Below are 20,140 nucleotides of genomic sequence, written 5' to 3'. Positions count from 1 at the left end.
ACGTATGCATCTACGTGGCATCCACGTGGCCAAAAGTTAACTCCGTTTAAATAATTTGGACGGAAGTCCCACATTGAAACTAATTAATTAATTTGGGACTAAATTGAAACCAATTAATTGGTTTGGAACCAAATTGAGACCAAAAATTAATGAGGGACTAAATTGAAACAAAAAAAAATTATAAGGGACTAAATTAAGTTTTTAGTCAGAAAAAAATGTAATTAAACCAAAAATTAATTATATTTAGGTAGATTAAAAACCCTTATAAAATCCAAGAGAAAAATAATGTCGATAAAGTCGATAAAGTGTGTGATTCTAATTGATTAGAATTCAACGCAACCCATGGCACAGGTTCAGCTACTCACTCCATCATCATCAATCAGTCACTCTCTCTCTCTCTCTCTTCTGTCCTCACTCATTTGCAAGAATCTTGAGATGAGTTGATGATGACAGAGATCACGAATCTAAGCTCAGACCTTTTAGAGCTGATCCTCTCCCTCCTCCCAATCCCCACCCTAATCAGAGTTTCCACAGTGTGCAAGCTATGGCACTCCATCATCTCTTCCTCCTCCTTCTCCACGCTCTCCCACAACCCCAACCAACCCTGGTTCTTCCTCCATGGCATCCACAACATCTCCTCCAAGAACAACCAATCCTTTGCCTTTGACCCTTCCTCCAACACCTGGTTCCTCCTCCCAACACCCCATCAACCCAACAACACCTCCTTCATTGGATCCAACTCCTTCCTCTTCATCACTGCCCCCAAATTCCTCTACACCCCCATCCTCCATCCCTCCTGGCACGCCACCCCTCCCCTCAACTTCCCCAGGACCAACCCCCTCCTTGCCTCCTTCCACACCCCCAGCAATAAAAATCACAACTTTACCCTCCCCCACTTCATTGTTGTTGGTGGGGTTAGGTTCATTGGGAACCTTGTTGACATAGAGGACCGTTTGGATGTTGAAATCTATGACCCTCTGTTGGGCTCATGGGCCCTTGCCCCTCCTCTCCCTCCTGATTTCAGATCAGGAAACTCCTCCTCATCCCTCTCCTCTGCCCTCTTCAGGGGGAAATTCTATGTCTTTGGGATATACTCTTGCTTTGTTTCATCTTTTGACTTGCACCTGAGAGTTTGGAGTGAGGTCCACACCCTTAGGCCTCATGGGGTTGTGTTCTCCTTCTTGGTGGCTTGTAGGAACCACCTTGTGCTTGCTGGGGTCTGCAACTTCCCACACGGGTCTTCCTCCTTTGCGCTGTGGAAGGTTGATGAGGGCACCATGGGGGTCACCCAGATTGCTGTGATGCCCCATGATTTGCTCTGTAGCATGTTTGATGGGGACGAGGATGATAAATTTGCAAGCTTGAAGTGTGTTGGCATGGGGGATCTTGTGTATGTTTTCAATGAGGATTACCACATGATGTACCCTGCTTGTGTGTGTGAGATTGATGGGGAGAGTGGGAGGTGTGTGTGGAGGAGAGTGCCCCCCTTGCCTTCATTGATGAACAGGTTTCACAAAGTTATTAGCTTTTGTTCAACTGTTTCGCTGCATAATATTCTGGGTGAGCGTCAACAACCTGCTCTTCAGTACTAGGTATATATCCTTTGTTTCTTGGGGAGCACTTAATTTAAACTCTTGATTTGGTTTTGTTTCCTGTTATGTTCTGTTTTACAAGTGATTGTGTTGTGTGTGGCTTTTGATCTGAGAAGTAAATTAAATGCGTGTGATATTGGTCTTGTTTGTATTGTTTTGTTTTAGAATAATTTGTTAGTGCCTTTTGATCATGAAATTGTTTATAGTCCTGATTATTTTGTAATCTCTTTGGTTGATTGGCTCTTGAGTCAATTATAGATAAGTTTCACATTGGTTGATTCAAATCAAAAGTATTCCACCAAATATGTCGTTGCCGTTTGAGCTTTCAGCCCTTGTCATAATTCAGTGCCAGTGTGGCCGTGATTGCTGGATGTAATTAAGTGTACCAACTTTGTATAAAGTTAGTATGGCCCCTTATAAAACTAGTTGTACTTGCTAGCATAGCAGTTATAATCTTAGAGGATGGGATTGTTGGTGGGCTATGTATGCAATACTTGTTTGTTTGTTGTCTTTTACATTGCCTAGCCTGGTTTCTATTCTATTTTGAAAGTGTATGGTTTTAGACTTTTAGCTTCTCCATATTAGACAAACTATTTATTAGTTTATTTTAAATAATTTCTATTATTATTTTATTTTTCCTTTTTGTGATGTTATTTCTATAAATGGATATTTATGTATTTCTACTTTGTTTGCCTTTTCTGGTATTAATGCAAGTCATAGTTGGAAAGAAAAAACTTGGTAGATAAGGTGCATAGTTAGACCAACAAGCAGTATGAATGGATATTTATGTATTTCTTTATTTCTGCTTTCTTTACCTTATTCTGACAAACATGCTAGCTGAAATGAATTGTTTAGCAGTTTAGCTGCCTAATTAGACCTAGCTGTATGAAATGTTTAGTTTGATTATTAGATGAAGTGTGGAATGAGACATTGTAGAAAATTTTGAAAATGATGAAATTCTCCATCTTGGTATAGTATGGTGTTTATGTGTTTAAAGCAATACGGCCCTATGTTTAACTCAGGTAACTGCTTCAACATATTCACATCTTTGAATTTTGTTCTTTCTCATTATTGTTTTCTCTAAGTGATTTGATGCAGCATCCATTCTTGGTACCATTGTACAGCAGTTTGGTGAATTACCTTTGCTAGATATCTAATATTAGGCACAAATAAGATGAAGGGTAAAATCATTTGAGAGAAACATTTTGCCAACTGCACTAAGCTGCATTGTACTCCTACACAATCAAGTTGAAGTGTAGATTTTTAGTTCACATTAGAGAGTAAATTTAGATCTTTGTTAATTTGATGAGCAAGGAATGCCCACCACTCATGGTCTTGATAAGTACTAATTATTTAATTTTGAGATATATGTCAGTTTTAGATTCAGATTGCCAAGTTAGTTCTGGGTTTGAAATAGTTATTTTGAATGTAGATACTCAGATTTGGATCCTTTCCTGTATAGAATATGGTCATTTTGAAGGGAGAAAGATACAATGTGATATTCATGTTATTGAACTTCCAGTTAAATGAACATCTTTAAATTTTCTTTGTTTAAACATGTTTTTAGACTCTCAAATTTGGAGTTTGTTTTAAGTCCCCCCAAATTTAAAATAAGTATTGTAGTCACTATAATCTAAAAAAAGTTTGTTTTAGTTACTTAGGACCACCCACAAGATCACATAGAATAAGTTAGTTGTGCAACATTAACTATATGTCTATATTTGATGTGATGTTTTCACTAATAAGGGCATTAGTGGGTCAATTGTGTGGGAGATTCTGTGGTAGGTGGGCATTGTGTGATAGATTTATTAACAAAGTTTGGATAGAGGGATTTTATTTCTTTTCAAATTGTAGGTACTGAAAAGATTAATTTTAAATTTGAGGGATTAAAAACAAATTTATCATGTGTATTAAAAACAAATTCCATGTCTTTTTAGTCTTTTGAGAGACTTAAAAGACTACAAAGATCCCTCTGAAAGACTAAAAAATATTTAAGTCAATTTTATTAATGCACAAAGTTATGAGAAATTGCTAGAATTGCTTTGATCGAGAGTGCACTTTGTTTGTGATCAAGACAAGTATCAAGCCTTAGTATCAATATCTTTTAAATGAGTGAACTGCCACGGTCAAATGGATCATACAGACCCTAGTGTTCTTACCTGCAAATGCTCTCACGGCAAGAGATGACATCCTGGTCTTCAATATCCACGACAGTGAGAGTACCTGTAAAGATACTTCGACACGAGAACTTGTTTACTCGGGAATAGTCGAAGTATCTTTGTAGGTGTCTCTCACCATCATGGATATTGGAGCAAACAGGATGTCATTTCTCACGTGGGAGCATTTGCAAATTCTGATAAGAACATCTAGTTAGATATAAAACACACATGTGCATATAGTGAAGCATATCAAGTGAGAATTGTTCTCACTTGTTGTCATAAGAATTAATAACAATTGGTCTTGACTATATAACTGTAAATTGATGATTAAGATTAAAACTGACTAATATCAGTCTTGACCATTCATACATGGTTGTATGGTCAAGATTTATGATTTTCATAATTAGGAGTGAAAGTGTTAAAGGAGTTAATCTTGACCATAATATAAAAATAAATGAACAGTCAAGATTATAATTAACTAAAACAATCCTGGTGGAACTAGTCTCTCCCCAGGTGGATTAGTTCCACACTTTATGAAAGTCTGCCCGGATGGAAGCTCAGTTGCTTTTGTGGTTTATTTTCTATAAATATATTGAATAGTTGAATTTAAAGTAAGCTTACAGATTTCAACATGTTCTAAGTTTATATAGTTGAATGTAAAGTAAGTTTACAGATTTCAAGTTGCTTTTGTGGTCTGAGCAAATTGTTTTTGTCAACAAGTTGATCACCATTATTGAGCTTTCCCATTACTTTCCATTTTCTACCACTTCACTGCCTTAAATTACTAGATGAATCTACTTTCAATTGTTCAACATTCAACATGATACTGTTTTCATTTTCCTCTATTCAAGTAATAATTTGAGTTTACAATTCAACAGAAATCAAAGGCAATATACACAATCGCCAAAAGGTAAAAAGTTCAGTTTGAAGAATCATTTGCTGCAGACAGTTGTATCTAGATGCTGCTGTACCAATGTTTGTGGATCATTCACTTCAGGCAAGAGCAGAAGCTGTCATAAAGTATGTAATATATAATAATTGGGTTGTATGTCTAGTTTAGCTGTCAAGAAACATGGGTGTTGACAATTTTTCCTAGTGATATTTGCAAACTATATTCGATATTAGTTTTTGTAAATTTAGGTAATAATAATTATGTGAATTATTTATTCTGAGTTGCATTTTCAAGTACTAAAAGTTGGGAACGTATGTATTAATCATTTAACTTGCTACTAAAAGTAGTGAAAGTGGTACACCTTATAACTGCAAGATGATCCTCTTCCTAACATCATCATTTAAGTACCTTTTCTATCTTGGGCAGTAAATAACCATGTTGGTACACTATAGTCACCCCATAACTGAGCTTGAATTTATAATTTTAATGTTGTTTAAAGTTAAGAGTTTAATTTTTAATGCTCTTTTAGAGTATGTTTGAGAAAGTTGTGAAAATTATATTATTTCAATAATTGAAAGTAAAAAAATAAATAATTATAAGTTTCAATTTTTTTATTTTATGAAAACAACTTTTTTTCTTAAATGTTTTTCAAAAGTTGTTTAGAAATTTAAATTGTTTTTTCAAATATATAGATTTTCTTTACCGAACTTTTTCCCAAAAGAAAAGAAAATATAGGGTTATAGTCATTCTTAAACATTCTCATATAATCTTTACTAAAACATACTCTTAGTGTAAGAAATTTATATTGTCAACTAATTAGAAGTTATGGTTCTTGTATATACCACTTTCTATTAATAAAGTTAGAACAATTTATACCCGCATTAGTAGGATCGTCTCATACTCGTGTGAAATATTATTTTGTTTAAATGCAAATTTAAAAGAATTTTTGAGTATTTCGTTATCAAAAATAAAGACTTTTTTTTTACAGTAAAAAAAACTTTTAAAAATATTTTTACTATGTATCTAAATAGGTTCTAAATCTTCTGTGTTTGTAAAAAAATGTATTACCATTATCTTATTAGTGAAGAGTAATAGTTAATAAACTTATCAATGATAATCAAATATATTCTATTTTAAAATAAAAAATATGCATAATTTTCAAATATTTAATTGTTTTAATATTTATTTATTTTAATTACATTTTATCACTATATTTTGATTATATATTAGCACTATTTTTTATTATTGTAAAATAATTTTATAATACTTTTTATTCTCTTTTTCAGTTTTTATGATTATAGCTTTACTCATAAATATAATTTTATTATTACAATAAATCATCTTATAAAAAATAATGACATTATTATAAAAATCAGAGAATAAAATAAATAATAAAATAAAAATTAATACTAATAATTTTGTATTAAAAAAAATAAACATAAAAATAACTTAACAATCATCATCATCATTATCTATATCCCTATATATAAAAGGGATACATCCAAGTGTAACCATTTTTTGTTTTCGACAGTTTTATCCCTAAATCTTTAAATAATTAAAAATAATATTAAAACTTATTTTTATTTGTATCATTAAAATAAGTTAATCACCTCCAACCATTCAAATTGTTAACCACATATTTTATTACTTAACCTCAATTTATTTATTTTATTTTTAAAAATTTTAAATAAAATATAGAGGTACAAAGTGTCTCAACTCTATTAGTAGCAATAAATTATTTAAAAGAATGAGTAGAACAACATTGTAAACATAAGAAAAATCAAAATTAAAAAAAATAAAACTAAAGTGATACTGTAATAGTAAATACAATAAAAATACTAATAAAGTAATCCAATAAAATTAAAAGATTATAATAAAATATTGTTACATAAAATCAAAAGATAATCAAATAAATTAAATTATAATAATATAGAAAAATAAAAATGTTTATGAAAATTATATATAAAAATAAAATGCTATTATTACTAGAAATAAGAAATTTTTATTTGAAATAATAAATAACTATAAAATAAAAAACTAATGCATTTAAAATAAAGAAATAAAATTATGTCCATATACTCCTTCAAGTCCTTTTTATAATACTCAAATCAAAAGTATTGTTTCATTCTTTTTATAAGAACTAATCTTGAATGTTTACGAATTACGACATTGTTTTTTTTTTCTTTCAAAAGGTACCTTTAATTAAAGTCATTTATCTTAATTTAATAAATAATTTATAAAGTAAATGTCTCATTAATATTAAGAGTAATTTAATATATATATATATATATATATATATATATATATATATAATTTGGATAAATTTAATGTTATTAAATAAACTAATTAATTTTTTTTAATTATATTGAATTAGATAATTTATCTTAAAAAATATATTGGATGGTGCGGAGTAAAATGAAACAAAAGAAGAGAGATTTATTTGTGCCTATAGATAACTTCAAAACTTTCTCGAGAGCAACAAAATAAACGCAAGAGTTAAAGATGAAGTAAAGCATCGACATAATATTTTTTTATACTAATTCATTTTAATCACTAAAATTATGTTCAATTATTAATTAACTAATCATGTGATACTCTCTATCCCAACATATATATACAATAATTATGAAAACATATTCTTAGAGTAAATAAATCTTTTGAAATAAAACCATGGTTTCATTAACATGAGAGTAGAGAATTCATATTTGTAAACATACTCATAATTCACTTGCGAAAATTATAGAAGAAATAAAGTTAAAGGTTTTTCCAAAACAAAAGAAAAAAACTGAATTCCCAAACTAAGTCTAACTATGCTCGATGTCACATATCCTATCAGAGCACGCCCAACTAAAGCCTAAGCCTCATCACCAACATCCTCATGCTGAAGATCACCTGCAACACAATTTAAACACATACAAAGAACAACAAGGGAGTGAGAAACATCTCACTCAGGTTCAGGTGTAAAAATAACGGTCAGACAACACACACACAAATTATAACAAAACACAACACAAAATACACGTTAATCAAGCACAACTCAAGTCATACATACATTAGTAGCACATACATAGTCACTCATTATGCAATGATGCCATGAACTCGACTCACGAATGCATGCAGTAGAGCCAGTCACATATCACATGGTGCATTGCTGCTAGCATTTAGCAATACACATAGAGTAGTCTAGGAATACATGCCGGCTCAACCGTGCACTCTCAACTAGAAGGATGTACTGATAGGGTCTCTTCGGGATAGTGAAGTCGCGCAAGATATGTCCCATGCACACAAACAGGCAGAATTGGGCCTTCTAAACCGCACTATCCCTTAGGACTCCTCCAAGATGTTTCACACTCGGAGGGCCTTCCCTAACGGTGTACTCCATATCGTACCCCGTCACATAAATGCATATGATGCATGTCACACATTCACAAACTCATGGACTCATCACTTTACTTGTCATGGAATTTCATGTCTTATCTCATTTCATCACGTTTCGCATTCTCATAGTCATAGTGCTCACAATAGCACGTCATTCACATCATGTCTCATGTCATTTTATCTCATAATATTATATCACAGATCATATGTTCACTTTTCACATTTTGTCATCATATTCACATAGTCTCATACAAGGAACTTCTCATAATCATATATAAAATAGCACATAACCATACCCAAAAATTATTTAAAACATGAATTCATCATCAATTTTACATATAATGCCTCAAAATTCATCTAAAGATCATATCCTTAATTTTACTTCATAGGATTTCCCACAAGAATCCACTAAGCACTTTAATTCATATTAAAACTTATTTATTTTCAAAATTAATCACATATTCATACATCACATCCAACAAGGAACACAATAGAACAATCAGAAAGCAAAACATAAAACTTTTATAAAGTGTCTGTTCCTATAGGCATACATCATGCAAGGAATTGTGAGTCAATCCTGCTACCCAACAATTATTTTCACACTCCAAAGCGATGTTTTTCACTCCCCCCTTACCTGAATAAGCAGAAGATGAGGCTAGAGCAGAATCTGGTTGATCTCCTTCTCTTGGTTCTCCTCGGTCTTTAGAGAGTGTGTTTAGGAGCAGTGCTAGAGTCTGCTATTTATAGATGTCAGAAATGGCCAGAACGACCCGTTTCGAATCCTAAACGGCCCGTTCTGGATCCTTTCATCATGTGTTAAATTCGCATATGGAACAGCCCGTTCTTAAACCAGAACGGCCCGTTCTAAAGTTGAGTTTAACTCATAACGGCCATGTTTGGAACAACCCGTTCTTAAACTAGAACAACCCGTTCCCAACTAGGGTTACATGCCTTTTTGATTGTTTGGCACGCCGCGTTCCAATTTGGGAACGACCCGTTCTCAACTAGGCTTTATAGGCCTTTTTAGTAGTTTGGAATGGTCCGTTCTAGACTACGAAATCACCCTTATTGGACTTTGGGCCTTCATATAATCTGTAAAAATCAGGGTGTTACAAATCAAGTTCCATTATTTTTAGCCATGATTCAAAAAATTCTTTACACAAGTCACTATTGACTCAATTTAAATGTTCTTTGATTTATCTCTTCAAGTAAATTATGTAAGTATTCTTTGATTTTATAGGATAGGAACACTATAGGTGACAAAGTTATTTTTCTAAGTTATGTTGTCTGCGATTCAGGTAATGAAAACCTCGAATCAGATCGTTGATTTTGTTGTAGAGCTCGATCTTTCTTCTTTTCTACCTTGGACCTGAGCTACCCAAGGTAAGGAGAGCTAGATTTTCTATTCCCCTTGTTGTATGTTGGAGTTGTTGGATGATTTCGATGAATGCTGTTGGATTCCAATTACAATGGTTGAATTGATTAAAATGATGGAGAGATGTGTGAAGGTTGGGGTCAATTCTTCTACCCAACAGTTATTCCCACACTCCCGAGTGAGGTTTCTCACTCCCCTTACCTTGATGAGTGGAGGACGGAGCACGAGTAGAGTCTGATTGGTCTTCTTCTCCGAGGTCTCCTTATTCTTCATAGCATAAGAGAGAATGAGGGTCAGAAGAGAATGAACGTAAGTGAATACATGAAAATAACTTATACTTCTGATAACTTCCTTAACCCCTTTTTCTCAATTAATAAAATAAATAATAATAATAAATTAATCATTTACCAACATGTCATTCCTTCCATTTCTCATAAAATAATATATATATATATATATATATATATATAATTAAACATATTCATTTCTTTAATCAAATAACATGAACATAATAATAAAATACACTTTATAAAATAACTCATATTTCACTAATTAAAATAATAATTATAAATCAAGCTTTATAATAAGATAGAACTCATATAGACAATTAAATAATATCAAAATCTTTTAATGAACACATTTAAAATATTAAAATAATTATATAACATAATATTAATATAATTTTATGAAAATCGGGGTGTTACATATAACTCATGCTCAACTTTATATTTTAATGCTTTAATTATGAAATTTAAAAAAATTAATAGATAGATGTAGTCTGCAAATTTTTAAAAACTATTTGATATTATGTTTCTTTAATATGTTGATTTAAATTAATGAAAATGAGTATCCATAATTTATTTTTAAAATTTACAAACTTAATCTATATATTAAGAACTTTTAATTTAATGACTGTATTATTGAAATTTGATATAATATATGAGTTATTGAGTAAAATAAATCTAAATAAACTTATTTTTAGAGTAAGAGAATCTCTCTTTATATATATATATATATATATATATATAATATTACTTTAATTAATTATCTAGGAGTATTAGTAGTTCAACTTTCTTTTTAAACAAATTGTCACCATTGAATAAATATTATTAAAAATATTTAAGTATGTTTTTAATACATGTGAAATGAACGAATTTCGATTATAGTAAAATTTTTTCTTTATTTTTCATTCTTTTAAAATTTTTAAGCATTGTTTTTGTTCCTTATTAAATAAACAAATTTTGGTTTTAATTTGCATAAAATATTTTTCTTTAATTTTCAATCCTTTAAAATTATTACTTTTATTATCTGATGACCATTTTAAGGTATATATATATATATATCACTTATTTTATATATAAAAAAATTTAGAAATGATATTTGCAAATAAAATATCACAGACAATTGTGATTATTACTTAAAATGATTACATAACCTTATAATAAATACATAAGTAATTAAAAGAGGTCACATAATAATAGAGACTAAATCAATAGTTTCAAGTTTTAGAACGATGAAAAACAAAGATTTTTTTTTCTTCTAGAATTAAAAACAAAACTTACTCATTTTGTAGGAACTAAAAACATCTTTAAATTTATTTTTAATTTATCAATAATTAAAATAATCTTATGTCATAATATAAATTAATAATAAAAAACTTAATATAGAGTTTATATGATCAAAATAATTTATTATAAATTTTAATTATAATATAATTTATATATTAAAAAAATTTATTTATTATAATTTTTTAGTTATATGTATTAAAGGAAAATAAGTCTTAGTTATATGTATAAAATAAAATAAAATAAAATATATTTATACATGTAAAATAAAAAATTACCTTGTACAATTTTGTGCATTATATAAAATAAAATATTAATTATAAGATTACGCATGTAATTTTCATTTTAATATGGACTTGCTTTTTTTTTTTTTTTTTCATTTTCTTTTCATGTATGATAAGCAATGAAAGTGTTTTATATTTCTAAATGTTAATTATGTGTTTCGATTCTTGTTCATATAAGTATAATGCTCATCACTGAAATAATTATTAGTTGTTTTTAGTATATTTTAGCATGATAATTAATTGAGATACAGATCAAAAATGATAATTTAAACACATGTAATATATTTATTTCTTTACTTAATTCTTTCTTTAAAGGATTGAAGAATGATTTGTAGAAAGATATAAAATTATTATTATTTTTATTATCATTTACTTAAGAATTTATGGATTGGATCAACAAGTATTTGGAATGTAGATTGTGTAATTATGTAAAGAATTATTTTTATCATTTTTAATAACATATATGGTGGGAATTTTGTTAAAAAAAATATCGGACTACTAACACTTCTTTATAATTAATTAAAGTAATATATATATATATATATATATATATATTTAATTTAAAAAATAAAATGTTTTTATAAAATTTTTGAATCTTTGTTTAAAAGTGTACTATCATCTAATATTGAACAATGTTTTGAACATAATTACCTGGAAAGAAAAATTAATTTAAACATATAAGTACTTAATATTTAAAATGAAAAAATAATTAAAGTTGAGATTTAATTGCTTAAACTATTAATATAAAGAAAAATTTCTACACAAAAAATTCAACAAGAAAATTAAAATACTAATTAATTTAAAAATAAAAATGGAAATGATATATTAAAAGAAATAAAAGTTTAAAAATAATTCAAAAAATTGTAAAAGAAATACAGATAAAAATATTTTTGTTGAAAATTTAACCATAAAAGTAGTTGCTTATAATATTTATTTTTATTTATATAGAAAAAAAAAAACATAAACAATAACTAATCCACACAATTTGTGTACATTGCATGCTAAAAAAAAATAATAAAAATTACACACTTGATCTTTAAAAAGATTAATATATTAAGTACTTAATCTTATCTTATCAAGAAAAGCACATGTGTCATGTGTGCGAAACAACCTACCCCGGTTACCTGTTTTCACATAAAAGGAAACAAAACGTCGTGTATCCAAGAATCAGAAAATGGAAAGCGGAGAAGACAATCTGGACCGTACGTGTGCTACACGTGCGTGTTAAAGAAGATAACAAACGGTGGACATGAGTGCAAGAGCACAATAAAAAGAGCTGCACCCGCACAATATCCGAAAGAAACCCACCCAAGAAGCATAATAGGGAGCCTGAGGTTTAACAAACACTTTACCCTCTTATTCTATTCTCCTCTTCTCTAGGGTTTTAACGTTAGGGTTTCACTCACACACACTCTCTCTGCTAAGCCATGGATAGGTACCAGAAAGTGGAGAAGCCTAAGCCCGAGTCCCCCATCAACGAGAATGAGATCCGAATCACCACACAAGGCGCTATCCGCAACTACATCACTTACGCCACTTCACTTCTTCAGGTCCTTTTCTTGTGAATCCATGATAAAGGGAAATGAGAAGTTCTTCATTTTTGCGCGGATTGGGGTTTTGTTTTGTTGATTTTAGGAGTTGGTATGGGGTGACATTTTCGGGGTTTGGGATTGGGGTTTTGTTTGTTTGCGTTTGAATGCCGGTTTGGGTGGCTTTTGATTGACAGGATTTTGTGTGTGATTGATGTTGTTCTGTGTTTGCATTTGTTATCATCGTGTAGACTTTGGTTGTGAAAAGAAATGCTTTCTTACTATTTGTTGAATGAAGGGGAGAAAGAATAGGTAGACAAAAATGTATGTTATTTTATTTATGAATTGAATATGGAGTTTGTCTCTTCAGTTTCTGAATTATTCAGATTGTTTGCATTATGTTTGTTTTGAAATGATATTTTTCTTTTTCGAATATGTAGTTTTTTGATTATTTGAGTGTATGTTTTATTTGATTTATGTGTATTTTTTTACGGATATGATTTAAATTGTCTATTTTATTATTATTATTATTATTATTATTATTATTATTATTTTTATATTTAGTAGCTATTCAGTGCAATAGAAAAAGTTAATGTTTTAAATTGCTATTGGTTTGCAATTACCAAAATTGTGAAAATATTTTGAGCAAATATTATTTTTGCTGCCGCAATTTTAGTTGTGATGCAATTGTAGACGCCTTTGTCATGATATTGTGTCTGCAATTTGAAACCTTTGAAAAAGAATACTAAAATGCTATGCTGTGAGTATGTACTAGGAATTTGTAGATTATCACTAAAATGTGGTTATAAATCTCATGCAATAGCACCATTGCGCCATTTTGCAGCTGAGGTTGTCTCTCACGACTGTGTTTTTACTATTGTTTTGTGGAGTGGAAAACTCTATTTTGTGCCAATTCTCTAACCTCTCTAACCCTGTTTTTTAAAAATAATTTTCAGAAAAGTCAAAACCCTCATTTGTTCATTTTTCATGCTTATTCACACTTGAAGCAAACTGCATTCCATTGTTTTGTAGAGGGGGAAGCCCTATTTTGCCCTCATTCTCTTACTTTTCCAACCCTATTTTTTTTAAAATATTTTCCAGAAAAGTCAAAACCCTCCTTTCTTCATTTTCCACCTTTATTCACATTTGAAACAAGCCGCATCTCATCTCATCCATGCTCAAGAACTCCATCCCACTGATCACCACACTGGTGCTATTTTCTGGACATTCCCTGCATTTTCTGAGTTCTGCATCTGTACTGATCATCGATGTTCCTTGCTAGTCAAACTCTCTCTAAGTAGTCAACTGCTTACCTTCCATCCCAGATTGCATGTCTCATTCTTCTTTTTCTAGTGGTTTATCCTAGGATTTTATTTGATTTTTCTAATCCATTTTAATTACACAATCTTTCATTTACTCCACCTTTTGCACTGGGGCCTTTGTGGGGTATTGGGAAAATCCAAGTCCCATATCCACTAAAGATAAAGTATATAATTGGAGGGAAACACTTATTGTACAAGCCAAATTTGTTGTGTGGAATTAGAGGACAAAGCCCTAATAGTGTTGGCTATTATGAGGTGTATTAAGAAAAATTCAAGTCCTACGTTAACTAGAGGTGAAACCAAAATAAGGTAAATAAATGAGGGACAATCCTTGTCTTACAAGCTGGTTTTTAATGTTGAGTTAGGATCAAACTCGCATTCAAAGATGGATCTTCTCCTCACATCACCAAGCTCTCTTATATATAAGAGTTGGTATCATCTTCTCATCAATAGGTGCTACTTCAACATTCTTTTGATTGCATTCTTTCCTAATTTTTAAGTTATCTTTATTTTACTCAACTAACTCGTTATTTTCATGTGTTATACTTGTAATATAAACCATTGTTATAGAAATTTTACAATTTCTGATTCAAATTGTCCAATTCAGTCAAATAAACAAATGCAGTAATTCTGATCTGAAGTTGTATTAGAAATCTATTATGGTGCTGCATGTATTGTTGGTTAGATTCCACAATACTGTAAAGAGTTTTAAATTGTTTCATTGTATCCATTACAAAGTACAGACTGTCACCAAACTGAGAATAAAACATGATCTTAATTTGTTGATGCTTTTCCCAATGAGCGCTTACAATCATTTGAAAATTCACCAATCTGTTTTTCTCTGCTATTTTTCCATTCCTCTTTAAATTGAGACCCCATTACCGGACTGCCCAACTCTGTGATGTAAGCTTTCTATTGTTTAATATTTTCTTTGTTTAAACTATATTTTCTGTATATTTGGTCCAGTGTCATGCAATGTTATTCTTGTTATTGTGAATTAATATCTTCTGTTCACTTTACTTGTAGATACTAATATACATATTCCTTTAAGTTGTTTATTTATCACGTTGTTAACCTGTCATATGATTAGATTCATGATTTATAATTTGGGAAGCAACATTTCTAGTTAGTTAGTTAGTTAATTATTATGCCCATTTTTCTATTTATGATTGGGACGTTGTGCTTAGGGGTGTAACCATGTTGAGCCGCAATGAGCACTTTAAGCTTAAGTTTGGTTTGTAAATAAGTTGGTATTCACATTTGACTCATTTATTTAAATGAACCAAATTTGAAGTTCAATCTTGACTTGTTAAAAATATCAAGCTTGAGATTGATTGGCATAGGGTATATAAAAATTGAGCTTGGTTCCTTCGATAAATTTGTTCTTGAAGATTTTGTAACTCTATTAGTTGGGTTTGAATAATTCACGAATAACACATTTACACCCATATATGTGCCTGCCTGTGCATGTTTTAATGTTGTTGATGATCGGCACATCTTCAAGAAATTAGCCATGATATGCTTGCTTATGCTGTCTTCTTGTTTTATGTTGTAATTTATCCAGGAAAAGAATGCAAGAGAGATTGTCTTGAAGGCAATGGGACAAGCAATCAGCAAGACTGTTGCCATTGCGGAGATTTTAAAGGTTAATTTTCTTTGCAAGATGTTCCTCTTGAGCCTCTTATTTTCTTTGAAATTTATGCAAATGATTGTTTAGCATATGTTTCTGATACGTGTTGAATATACAAAGAAATGACAAATATTCCTAAATAGTTGGTACTTGGCAGTAATAATTTTGAAGTTCTCAGGTCAATAATTCTAAGAATAAATGGCTGCAGGGAAGTTAAAAATATATAAAATACAAAATACTTTAAAATTATTTATTTTTTTGTGATTGGTTATCTATCTCCTTAAACAGAAGAGAATTCCCAGGCTGCACCAAGATACTGGCATCAGCTCAGTTAGCATAACAGATGTGTGGGAACCCATTGAAGAGGGTCTTGTACCGTAAGTTTTATGTGAAGTTTTAACCTGCATGCATGCATATTTGTGTATTTTGGTGGTCAAGTTAAAAATTAATATTTAATGCAGTGTGGAAATGACTCGACATGTTTCTATGATCTCAATCACCTTATCAACAAGAGAATTGAACAAAAGTTCTCCTGGGTGAGTTTGTAACAAACTTTGGATCTTTTTTCCAGTTTTTTTTTCTTTTTTTTTCCATCAATTGAATTATTGTCTGTTTTAATATTCTGCTGAAATAATTTTCTAGCCTATATTTTTAATTCTTACTGTTTGAGTTTTTGTATATTTCGAATGTTGTCTAAATGGTTCTGTTTATAGGTATCAAGCTCCACATAATGTGGAACAACCAAAGCCACACTCCAATTATCAGCAGCAACCTATAAAACCAGCACGGGTTCCATATAATGCTGTAAATGAAGGTGACCCTGCATATATCTACTACAATAATTAATCATCTGGATGTTAAATACAATAATTTTAACTTTTAGCTCATCTAATATCTTATTTTAGACTCGTATGGACGAGGAAGAGGCCGTGGTCGGGGGAGAGGGAGAGGAAGGAATTGGGGAAGGGGTGGTTACGGCTATCAAGGTGGTTATGGAAATTATCAAGGTGGATATGGGTATTACCAGCAGGGTGGGTATGGAAATTATCAAGGTATGGATTCTGAACACGGGTGTCGTAGTTAGTACGTTGGTGGTGCATATTATTTTAGATGTTTATATAATTTTCCTTTTAGATGGTCTTTCTAATTGTGGTTTGTTACCAGCAGATAATGGTGGATATTCAAACCGAGGACGAGGTGGTGGGCGAGGTAGGGGTTGGGGGTATCGTGGTAAGTTTACTTGACTGCTTATTCTCCCCACTTTTTTGTGATGATGATAAATGTTAAGAATTCTGTCTACTGTACAAGGAACTAATTTCCTTAGTTATTATCTTCTGTTGTTCATTATCTTATCTTTTGCAATGGAAAAATGACAATGGACATAATTTTTTTATATACTCTTGGTCTTGTTTTGTCAAAGTTTTCCTCTCCCGGAAACATTTAACTTGTGGATGCTTCTTCGTTTCCTGTTTTATCTCAATTTGCACATCCATCCCACTAAATATGAATTGTTATATTTATGATGCGTGTCTAGAAGATGCTTGTCCTGTTGTCCTTGTTCAATCTGATCCTTGAACTGTTGCATTTTGCAACCAGGTACTGGTTATGATGGTGGCAGGGGTGGAGGTGCAGGTTATGAAGGTGGCAGAGGTGGGGGTAATGATTATGAAGGAGGCAGAGGTGGTGGTTACGAAGGTGGCAGAGGTGGTGGTTACGAAGGTAGCAGAGGTGGTGGTTACGAAGGAGGCAGAGGTGGTGGTTATGAAGGAGGAAGAGGTGGTTATGAAGGTGGCAGAGGTGGTGGTTATGAAGGAGGAAGAGGTGGTTATGAAGGTGGCAGAGGTGGTTATGGAGGCAGAGGTGGTTATGAAGGAGGCAGAGGTGGTGGTTATGAAAGAGGCAGAGGTGGAGGAAGGGGTTATGGGCGTGGTAGGGGCCGAATGGGTGGACGTAATAGGGGTGGTGGCAACCAGGCATGATAGCAAAGGATGGATGCTACTATTGTCATTCTTGCTAAATGCTTGCCTTGACAGTGCGGTTAATGTTTTAAGAATACTGTGTTGATAGTGTGACGTGGTTCATGATCCAGCATTATTAAGCAGTATTTTATGTTTTTGTCATGAAATTGATATGGGCAAGGTTTTGTTCATCTTTAGATTTAGTTGCAAAGCTTCTTGGTTTTATGATTGCTGTAATTCATTTCAACTTTTATGGTTGCCAACACCATATTTTTATCTGTGTATCTGGTTTATATATGGTTTTATTTTAATCAAAAGTAGCTTTTCCATTCATAAACTTATGGGGTTCAAATAAATCCAAGTATATACATGTTTTTTTACGTTGATAGCTTCATGTATGCGAAATTGTAGATTGTGAAGTCCATGACTGAAAAGGCTTAAGATTCAAAATGCAGCCCAACATCAAGGTATTTTGTTATTAATGCAACTCAGCAATGTACTTGAATGTCAACTAATGATTATAATACAGTACTGGTATAAATAATATAGTTCAGAGCATTTTTCTTCATAGTATATGTTGTAATATATGTTTCATAATGGTATTTTTGTGAAATGAAATAATTATAGATTATATATTCTTCAATGTTCGAGAGAAACGTGTTGACACAGTTGGAGAAATCATTTAAAAAAACCTCGAAGTTGTTGCATATCTTAACATTACCCCGATCACAGCACTGCCAATTATCTAAACAGCATCTGTATCCTGATTAAATGTACACCTTTTTCTATATATGAAAAGGGAAAATTAACGTGACAAAAACATTGCTTTTGATGATAGGCTTTTCATGTATTAGAAAAGTAATAATGTAATAAATGTGAGATATTCAGAAAGTCTCTTCATTCCAAGATCGATTTCATTTTAGTTTTGAAGATAATGATGAATCATTCAAAGCGTGAAACTTAATCTTTCAAAAGCATGCAAGTGTTAGAACTTGTTTTCTTGGACGCATATTCCATAAAGATTGTTTTTGGAACAATCTTTTTGGAATAGTGAATTGGATGTTCGACTTTCTTAAAAAATTTGGGTTGAAACTTGTATAAATGAAAGTGTTTTTATTTTTATTTTATAAATCAATATTTGGATGCTTAAGGAGATTTTTATGCTGAGAGGTATTTAACTACGATCATATAGATATGATGGGAGTTTATTATAGTGAAACTTATATAACATAAATCACATTTGAGACCAATGTTTCAAAAATTAGACTGGTTATCAAATTGATCAAGGTTTTGAATAGTAGATCGGAAATTGGATTGGTAAATTATTAATTGAATTGTATGATTTTTATTAAATTTTATAAAAAAATTCATTATACCTATAAAATTTAATAAAACTTATTTAAAATAATTGTAGTCAATATAATACTAATAGAGTGGTCAAATTATAGATTGATTAAACTATATAAATTAATGTATAATTTTAATAAAAACTATATTATATAAATTATTTAAGTTAGTTGAATAATAATAAAGTATGTTAGTTTAGTGGTCATCGAGGTGTTATATAATTATATTCGTCTAGGTCTAAATCTCATCTTTGAATGAAATAATATATATATATATATATATATATATATATATATATTAATTATTTGTTAACAAATATAATAACAAGAAATTATTTGGTTTAGTTGTAAGGTAATTGCACTTTTATAGTTATGTCATGTGCTTGAATCTCAACATCAACACTTTCAAGAAAATTTTATTCACTCTTTTGAGTGTACCACCCAAGCTTCAACATTGGAGAGGCATTGGCTTCTTTTGCCTAATCACTAAGGATTATAGAAATTTTTTCATAAAAAGAATATGCCTTGAAACTCTAATACTACGGTCAAATTTACGGCTTCCAATTGTTAATAATTTCCATCAATTACTCCCTCATTCTCACAATTATTACATTGGTCTACACTCACTATTATTTTGGAATTTTATCTTTATCAACACCATTTAGTCATAACTTCCTCTAACTAACCAAACATTCTTGTTTAGAATCTACCTTTCTTACTTTGTTACCTAGAGTTGTCCATTATGGTCAAGCCTAAAACTATTATTACTCTTATCCAATCACCTTTACATGTGTTATTCTATTCCTCTAACTAAAATAAAATTTCTATTACATTGGCAAATAATATTCTTTTATATATACCTACCTTAATAACTAGGCATACACCTTATTTATCTAGTCACAAGGGAACCTACATACAAACATAGCACATAACCTATATTTCAAGTCACAATCATATTTTTGACACTTATATCATATAACAATAATCATAATTCGAACACACAACTCACATAATAACAATATAACATCACCCAATGAGTAAAAAATATATCAAGATGTGTATGTTTTTCATGCTTCTAAACTTATACTCTATGCGCACATGATACTAATC

The 20,140-nt window shown here is 30.8% G+C and overlaps 2 protein-coding genes across 3 annotated transcripts; both read left to right on the top strand.

Moving 5' to 3' along the window:
* The first annotated feature begins 311 nt into the window (after positions 1–311).
* On the top strand, positions 312–4,923 carry LOC109819242 (Galactose oxidase/kelch repeat superfamily protein). The gene is made up of 2 exons (XM_020384891.3): positions 312–1,592; positions 4,630–4,923. The coding sequence occupies exon 1, from the start codon at positions 444–446 to the stop codon at positions 1,590–1,592; it is 1,149 nt and encodes a 382-aa protein (XP_020240480.1). The 5' UTR covers positions 312–443; the 3' UTR covers positions 4,630–4,923.
* A 7,651-nt stretch (positions 4,924–12,574) lies between these two features.
* On the top strand, positions 12,575–18,021 carry LOC109819245 (Alba DNA/RNA-binding protein). 2 transcript variants are annotated; one of them, XM_020384896.3, is made up of 8 exons: positions 12,575–12,795; positions 15,661–15,741; positions 16,015–16,103; positions 16,188–16,262; positions 16,440–16,540; positions 16,632–16,778; positions 16,894–16,956; positions 17,323–18,021. In XM_020384896.3, the coding sequence occupies exons 1-8, from the start codon at positions 12,673–12,675 to the stop codon at positions 17,703–17,705; spliced, it is 1,062 nt and encodes a 353-aa protein (XP_020240485.1). In that variant the 5' UTR covers positions 12,575–12,672; the 3' UTR covers positions 17,706–18,021. The 2 variants fall into 2 exon arrangements, with proteins under 2 accessions (XP_020240485.1, XP_020240484.1); XM_020384895.3 differs by having other exon boundaries at positions 16,891–16,956.
* The last annotated feature ends 2,119 nt before the right edge of the window (positions 18,022–20,140 follow it).

The sequence above is a fragment of the Cajanus cajan genome, chromosome 4 (genome assembly GCF_000230855.2).
Source record: "Cajanus cajan strain Asha chromosome 4, NIPB_CcT2T_4, whole genome shotgun sequence".
Classification (NCBI taxonomy): domain Eukaryota; kingdom Viridiplantae; phylum Streptophyta; class Magnoliopsida; order Fabales; family Fabaceae; genus Cajanus; species Cajanus cajan.
Note: the sequence above shows the minus strand (reverse complement) of the source record. Positions and strands in the feature narration are given on the sequence as shown.